This window comes from Dipodomys ordii, unplaced genomic scaffold, assembly GCF_000151885.1.
Source record: "Dipodomys ordii isolate 6190 unplaced genomic scaffold, Dord_2.0 Scaffold36, whole genome shotgun sequence".
In the NCBI taxonomy this organism is placed as follows: Eukaryota; Metazoa; Chordata; class Mammalia; order Rodentia; family Heteromyidae; genus Dipodomys; species Dipodomys ordii.
Genome location: NW_012267252.1, coordinates 3,730,618 through 3,738,895, shown reverse-complemented (window position 1 = coordinate 3,738,895; position 8,278 = coordinate 3,730,618). Strand labels below are relative to the sequence as shown.

The following is an 8,278-nucleotide window of genomic DNA, read 5'->3' as shown; positions in this document are numbered from 1 at the left end:
GGGGCTTGAACTCTGGGCCTGGGCGCTGTCCCTCAGCTCTTCAGCTCAAGGCGAGCACTCTACCACTTGAGCTACAGCGCCACTTCCCTCTGCCTGGTTTTGGGATGAGGGTTATGATGGCTTCATAGAATGAGTTCGGTAGTGAACTTTTTTTTTTTCAATTTCATTGAAGAGTTGGAGGAGTATTGATGTGAGCTCTGCTTTGAATGCCTTGTAGAATTCCACTGTAAAACCATCTGGTCCTGGGCTTTACTTAGATGGGAGGTGTCTTATTGCTGTTTCTATTTCAATACTTGGTATGGGCCAGTTAAGATGGTTTAACTTATCTTGGTTTAATTTCGACATGCCAATATTTGCTAGGAAAAGATCTATTTCTGCCAAGTTCTCAAACTTATTAGCATAAAGGTTTGAGAAGTATTCCCTTATAATGTTCTGAATCTTGGTTGTTTCCATGATGATGTTTCCATTCTCATCTCTGAGTTTACTAATATCGGTGTGTTCTCTTCTTTTTCTGATAAGATTTGCTAAGGGTCTGTCAATTTTGTTAATTTTTTCAAAGAACCAACTCTTTGTTTTATTGATTCTTTCTATGTTTTTTTGGATTATAATTCATTTAATTCTGATTTAATTTTAATTATTTCTTTCCGTCTACTGGATTGGGGTTTATCTTGCTGCTCTTTTTCAAGGAGCTCAGATGCCTCATTAAATTGTTGGTTTCAGATCTCTCCAATTTGTTGATGTAGGAACTCAGAGCTATAAACTTGCCCCTGAGTACTGCCTTTGCTTTGTCCCAGAGGAGCTGGTAGTTTGTATGTTCATTTTTGTTGAATATCATGAACATTTGAATTTCCTTTCTAATCTCTTCCATGCCCCACTCATGATTCAGCAGTGTGTTGTTCAGCCTCCATGTGTTACAGGATTTTCTTTGTGGCTTTTGGTGTGGAGTTCTAATTTTATTCCCTTGTGGGGCTGGGAAGGTGGCTCAGTGGTAGAGTGCTTGCCTTGCATGCATGAGGCCCTGGGTTCGATTCCTCAGTACCACATAAGCAGAAAAAAAAAAGACAGGAAGGAATCCTGTCTCATCCAGCCTTGCTTTGCTCCCTAACTTTATTCCCTTGTGGTCTGAGAGAATGCAAGGTATAAGTTCAATATTTTTTAATTTGGACAAGTTTGCTTTGTGGCCTAAAATATGGTCTATTTTGGAAAATGTTCCATGTGCTGCTGAGAAAAACGTGTTTTCTGATGCTGTTGGGTGAAATATTCGGTAGATGTTGATCTATGCAGTTGTTTAGATCTGCGGTTTCTCTGTTGAGTTTTTGCTGAGTTGATCTATCTAGTGGGGATAGTGGTGTGTTAAAATCACCAATAATTAATGTCTTTGGATCTATGTGGGATTTGAGGGAAAGTAGTGTTTCTTGGATAAATTTGGGTGCTCCGTTGTTTGGCGAATAGATACATCCTCCTGTAGGAGAGTTCCCTTAATTAGTTGTAGCAATCTTCTTTATCTCTTCTTACTAATTTTAATTTGAAGTCTATTTTACCTGATATTAGGATTGCAACTCCCATCTGTTTATGGGGGCTGTTTGCTTGGTAGATTTTGTTCCAGCCTTTCACATTGAAAATGTGTTTGTTTTTATGGGCAAGATGTAACTCCTGAAGGCAGCAGATAGAAGGATCTTGCTGTTTAATCCAACTAGACAGTCTATGTCACTTAATTGGAGAGTTAAGTCCGTTAATGTTGAGAGAGAGGACTGAGAGGTATTTGGGAGTTCCTGCCATTTTATCCACCTTCTTAGGGGTTGCAGCAACTGGGTTCTTCCTATTGTCTTGGATTCTCAGTTTGGGTGCGGTTTCTTGGCCTTTATTATGGTCCTGTTGGTTTTCTATGTGTAGGACATCTTTAAGAATCTTTGTAGGGCTGGTTTGGTGGAGATATATTGTTTCAATTTTTCTTTGTTATGGAAAGTTTTTATTTGGCCTTCAGTTATGAAGGAGAGTTTAGCTGGGTACAGTATTCTTGGTTGATAGTTGTTTGTCTTTAGGGCATGGCATACATCATTCCAGGCTCTTCTTGCTTTGATTGTCTTTGCTGAGAAATTTGAGTGATTCTAATTGGTTTCCCTTTATAGGTGATTGATCTTTTCTCCTTGACAGCTTTAAGTATCTTTTCCTTGGTCTGAATTGTTTCTGTACGGATTATAATGTGACCTGGGATGTCCTGTTCTGGTCTGGTCTATCTGGAGTTCTAAAAACTTCTTGTATCTATATAGGCCTATCTTTTTGCATGTTTAAGAAGTTCTCTGCTAGGATACTGGTAAACAAATTTCCTAGACCATTAACTTCTGTCTCTAGGTGCTCCTCTATACCCATTATCCTCAGATTAGGCCTTCTGATGGTGTCTTCCAAGTGTTGAATAGATCTATCATATCTCTTGGATTTGTCTTGGATGGTTGTATATTTTTTCTCTATAATATCTAGGCTGTCTTCAATCCCTGAGATTAGATCTTCTGCATGGTCTAACCTACTATCAAGACTTTCTACTTTGTTTTTTTATTTCTTTTCCTTCTAGTTGGTTGGCTTTGATGGCTTCAAATTCTTTGTTGGAGCTTTGTTTTAGATCTTGTATGAACTTCTTTACTTCCTTAATTTGGTGTTCAGTGTTTATTCTCAAATCACTTAGTTGATTGGTTATGGTTTCCTTGGATTCCCATTCCTTCTGTTGGGTTCCATTCAGCATTCCCTTTGTTGACTCCCTGAGGTCTTTCAGCTCTCTGTTTATGGATTCCATGAATGCCTTTAGTGATCTTTGTGTATTCTCCTCCTGCTCTCTCAATTCCTGTATTACTCTTTGATTAGCTTCCTCACGTTCACGCGATTCCTGTAGCTCTCTTTGAGTGTTCTCAGCCTGCTCTCACAATTCCTGTCTATCTCTTTGACTGATCTCACCCTTCTCATGCCATTCCTTTATTTCTCTTTGAGTGTTCTCAAGATGCTCACCCAATTCCTGTATCAATCTTTGAATAGCTTCCTCAAGCTCATGATATTCCTGTATTAACCTTTGGTTTGCCTCCTCTCTCTCCCTATCACGCTCATACAGAGTCCTTTGAAGGTTTTCAATCTTTTCATTTACCATGTTTACCAGTAGTGTTTGTAGAGCTTTTTGGGAACTCTCCTCTGGATTATTCATTATCTGTTCTGTTCCCTGATTATCATGAGTGGGAGTTGAGATACCCAGACTTGCCGTTTTTCTTGTGTTTTTCCAGCTTTCCCTGCCCATTTGGGATGAAAGTAACACAAGTTTTGTGCTAGAACACTATCTTAAGGTAAGCATCAACCAAAGTCTGTAGTTGCACAGTCAAAAGTCTGCAGATACACTCTAGTTCAACAGATATATCTATTCGACATCAAACAACTATGCATTAATGGGCTACGAACTGCAAAGAAGAATTTGGCAAACCAGAAATTATTAGGTTTAGGGAGAGATGTGGGTAAAAATAGGAGTAGATGGATGTGGAAAGGCAGAAGGTGAGTTAACTTAACTATGTCCTAATCTCAAAGCAGGAAATAGGTTGGATAGAATGATAGTAGAGAGAGAGAAAAAACAAAGAGAAAGAGAAAAAGAGACAAGAAAAAATAGAAAAACAAATATTAAAAATTAAAAAGTGAAACACTTAAAAATTATGCAAATTTAAAAACATAATATTCAGAGAAGAATGTGGATAGGGTAAGATAAGGGTAGGGATAGAAAGGAGACATGAAAAACTTAAAAATAAAAATGCTTAAAATATTACATAATATAAAGAGGTAGTACTGCTATTAAGGAATTTAAGTCTAAAAGGTTTTGAATTGAGTAATAAATTTCTGGATTAAGTGTGTACACAATGGGGGATAAGATCTAATAATCGACTATGGGTATATCTGAGGATGAGCAGAACAGCAATTAAGTCATACAAAGAAGAACAAAAGAGAAGGAAAGGTGAAAAGAATGAGAAGGAAAGAAAAAAGAGGTCAAAAGGTCAGTAGAGCTAAACAAAAAAAATTTAAAAAAAAAGAAAAGAAAGAAAAAAAGCACACACACTTATACCCCTAAAATAAAAATTATAAGAAGAAGAGGAAAAAGTTAATAGAAAACAATTTTTAAGTTAAAAATTAAAAAAAGTTTTAGAAAATTTTTTATAAAAAGTAAAAAAAAAAAGAGTTCTTTGACTTTTTTGGGGGGATGGGAAGATCCTGTATCTCCCTTGTGTCTGTAACCAGTCTCTAGTTGGAGTCTCTGGTCTGCTTGTGATGTTTAATTTTCCTGTGGATTGGTTGGTTTCTTAAGTAGGTTAGTTTGAGCAGGCAGAAAAATGCTCTGCTTTACCCAGGATTTGGTGATCTTCCTCCCAGGCTAGTTCAATGGGAGGGAGATCTGCTTTGAGTATCACAAAAGAGGGAGATGGCTGTTTCCTCTAGTTTGGAGATGCTGTGATGAGACTAGGTTCTGGGTAGAGTTGAGGCCTTTCAGCAAACAGTAGCTTTTCCCTGAGAGGCTAGCTTCTGAGACACTCACAGAGCCCAGCCAGGAGCCATTCTCAGGGTTTATGTTTACTGAATTTCAATTGATTGTCAAGGCTGCTGTAGGAAGGGCATCCTCTGGCTCTGTTTACACTGTGAAGAAAGCCACCCCTGGGGCTGGCAGCCCGGGCTGGGTAACTTTTCCCTGGATGGAGCTGAGCCTGGCAGGTCTGGTTAGGTTCCTGTGACTTGCTAAATGACTCTTGTTTTCCTCCAAGGCCTGAGTTGGAGCTAGCTGCTCAGCCAGGCCTTTGTCAGTATCAAAGATGGAGATCTCCTGTAGTGGGTGGGAGGGGTGGCCTTCCTTCCTCTGCTCCCTGAGAAGGAGTGAGGATGTCAGGCTTCTACTCACACCGAGTCTTCGTTCCTGGGTCATCTCTGGTCTGCGAACTGCATGATGAAGATGTCTGCTCCTTGTCAGTTCTTGCTGGTGTTGAGTAGAATCTGCTTGCCCTCCACATCTGGCACCTTTGTCCCGGATTCTCTGTGTTGCAGGTATGGCAGATATGGCCGCCATCGCTGCTGCTGCCACCACAGCCAGTGGCTGCTGGCAAGTGCTCAGATCTGTCTCTTTGCCTGGATTTTTCCTCTCTGTCCTGTACTGTAATGGCACACTTAGTGTGATTCTGTGGCTTAGGACTGTTCACTAGAACACTAAAACTGCTTTCTATGTGAGAGCTTGTTTAGCCTCCAGCTTCTCCTTCACCATCTTTTTCCATAGTTATCTTGGATCTAGGAACCACAGATTTCAGGATTAACATCGGCATGGCAAGGAACCAAAACTACTCCCAAGCATCAATAAGCCTCACAGGACAGATCACCTCATAATGAAATCACCCAGAATGAGAGCAATTACCTATGGTGGTGAGGCTGCACACCAGAACCAGGATAATCAGCTTATGGCATCAAGATTGCTCTTCTCAGGTGATGACAGTGACACTAGCTTCTCCAAAACCCCTTGCAGAATCAAAATTAGGCGATGACGCATCCCACCATTGATCTAATTATGATTATCCTCTCTGTTAGCTGTGTACAACACAAACATCACCTTTGTCTTCCTCTCCTATAAAATCTCTAAAGTCCCATCAGTATATTTTGTACCACTGAAGCCCTTTATCTGTTCTTCCCAATGTTGATACATTGATTAAAAATCCTTTCTTTGCCCTTGCCTTTCTCTGCCCTTTTCTAGTACTGGACTCTGACTGGTGTTTTGGGTGAGCGTCATGGTACACCCTGTTGGAGCCCTGGGAGCCTGGGCTTTTGCCCTAAACTTATGCAATAATAGTGAGGCAAAAGGACCTTGATCAATCAACTGTATGGTAACAAAAAGCTTCTGAAACAGAAGAGCTGCCTTTCAACAGGACATCATGTGACCACTCAAACAGAAAATCAAGAACTTGCTCAAACGAATTTAAACCAACATAAATAAGGATGATCACTATCTGTCCCTATTGTTAGTGTTATAATAATATTTATTATTGTCATTATTATAATTTCCATCCCATAGCTGAGGCAATAAAACATCTGAAAACTCTGTATAATGACAACAAGCAAACCCTGTGGAACAGAAAATGAGCATAGACTGTATTTTGGAGACTATGCATTCCCATTCTGGGAATTCTCTACCTCAGCCCACCTTATTCCTCCCCGACCTATTAAGCTTGACAGTAGCATGTGCTATCCAAAAGTGTGCAACTTAGATTGAGAACAACTACATTTACCTCTTTTTGCTGTTGTTGTTGTTAGTCGTAGGACTCGAACTCAGGGCCTGGGTGCTATCCCATAGCTTTTTTGTTCAAGGTAAGTGTTCTGTCCATAGAGCCACAGCTCCACTTCCTGCTTTTTGGTAGTTTGTTGGAGGTAAGTGTCTCATAGTGAGAGCGAGAAAGAGCTAATTAAAATATGCTATAGAGCCATGTAAACATTAGATGAATTGGATAGAAGACCTGGCAAAAAGCTCTCACATCTACAGTCAAAAGCATAAGTTTGAGAAAAGGTTCAATAAACCATTTTGAAAAAGCTGAATATACACATGTGTAAGACTAAGATACATTCCTATCTCTCACTTTTTTGTTTGGTTTGTTTTCTCTGTCATTCATGTGGCTTGAACTCAGGGCCTGGGCTCTGTGCCTGAGCTTTTTCACTCAAAACTAGCGCTCTACCACTTTAAGCCATAATACCACTTCTGGTTTTCGCCTGATTAATTGGAGATCAGAGACATACAGACTTTTCCTGGCCAGGTTGACTTTGAGCTGTGATCCTCCAATCTCAGCCTCCTGAGTAGACAGGATTATAGGTGTGGTCCACCAGTGGCTGTCCTGTGTTGATTTTTATAGAAAGTGAGAAATAGCCCGGTGCTGGTTCATTAGAAGTAAACATAAGGACATACTTCAAGATATTGGTCTAGGCAAAGATTCCTGAATTGTATTCTAAACTCAGAAACAAAAGTAAGAATCGATAAATCAGTTTGCTGCAAGTTAAAAAGTTTCTATCCATGAGGGAATGGGTGACAAAGTAGATGAGAAATGTATTTATTACCTTACTTATGTAACTGTAACGCCTGTGTCCATCACCTTGACAATAAAAATATGAATTCTAATAACCAAACAAAAAAGAAATGTACTCATAACACGGCTTATGTAGCTGTAACCCTTCTGTATATCACCTTTACAATAAAAATAATAAATGAATAAATAAAATAAAATAAAGATTCTATAGAGCAGAGGAAAGAGTTAACAAATTAATGATACATCCTACAGAATGAGAAATATTTTCCATTTATTAATCCCTCAGAGAATTGAGTATATAGAATCCAAAAACCTTAACAACAAAAGAATGAATAATCCAAAAAAAATCAATCACATGATCAAAATGGACACTTTTTCAAAAGTACTAATGACCAATAAATATATGAAAAAGTTCTCAATATATTTAGCTTTAGGGTGATGCAAATCAAAACTACATTGAGATTCCATTTCATCCCAAGACCAGCTTGCAAAAAAAAGAAAGAAAGAAAGAAGGAAGGAAAGAAAGAAAGAAAGAAAGAAAGAAAGAATAGACATGCATATGTATGCATATGCATACATGAACTTGTTAAAATGAAGCATCTTCTACTCCCACTTTATGTCAATAATAAGTAAATATGCACACAGGCATTCCCAAATTAGAGTTTCAATTCGCAAATCCTGAAAATCAGTAAAACATTAAAGAGATGACTGAGTCTTCCAAGACATTCTCAACTCTCTTACCCAACAATTACTTTGCTATAAGCTCAAACTGAGCTGCAAACATAGATGCAGAGCCACTTCTTGGAATTTACTTACCTTCTCTTTCAGCAAGGGCACAGGCATTTTGGTTTCAGATACCGGGAAGCCTTTCCCAGGACTGAGGCTGCAGACTGGAGTGTGGTACTGCCAGGACAGAAGATGGCTTCTGCAGAGCCTGCTGGTGTGCCACAACTAGGTGCTGCACTCAGAGCCCTTCACTCGGCACTATAGGCCACATCTTTATGTATGTATTTCTCTAAGCTGAGGAGTGACCAATATCCTACATAGCCCACACACCTTTTATCCACTGCCAACAAGGGCAAGGTGAGAACAGCTGACTGGTCAAATCATCTCTCACCAGCAATGAGAGAGGTAGAAGGGAGATAAGAGAAGGTGGAGGCAGGCAGGAATTAAGCCAAGGCCTAAGGATGTTACAAACACCTACCCTACCTCTG

At 39.4% G+C, this 8,278-nt stretch overlaps 1 protein-coding gene across 1 annotated transcript in view; it reads right to left on the bottom strand.

Moving 5' to 3' along the window:
• LOC105986585 (acyl-CoA desaturase 1-like) overlaps positions 1-7,907 on the bottom strand; it is a 23,008-nt gene extending 15,101 nt beyond the window's left edge. Inside the window, exon 1 of the mRNA XM_013017582.1 lies at positions 7,881-7,907. Within this exon, the coding sequence (XP_012873036.1) occupies positions 7,881-7,907 (27 nt within the window). The remainder of the gene's footprint in view (positions 1-7,880) is intronic.
• Between the last annotated feature and the right edge of the window lie 371 nt (positions 7,908-8,278).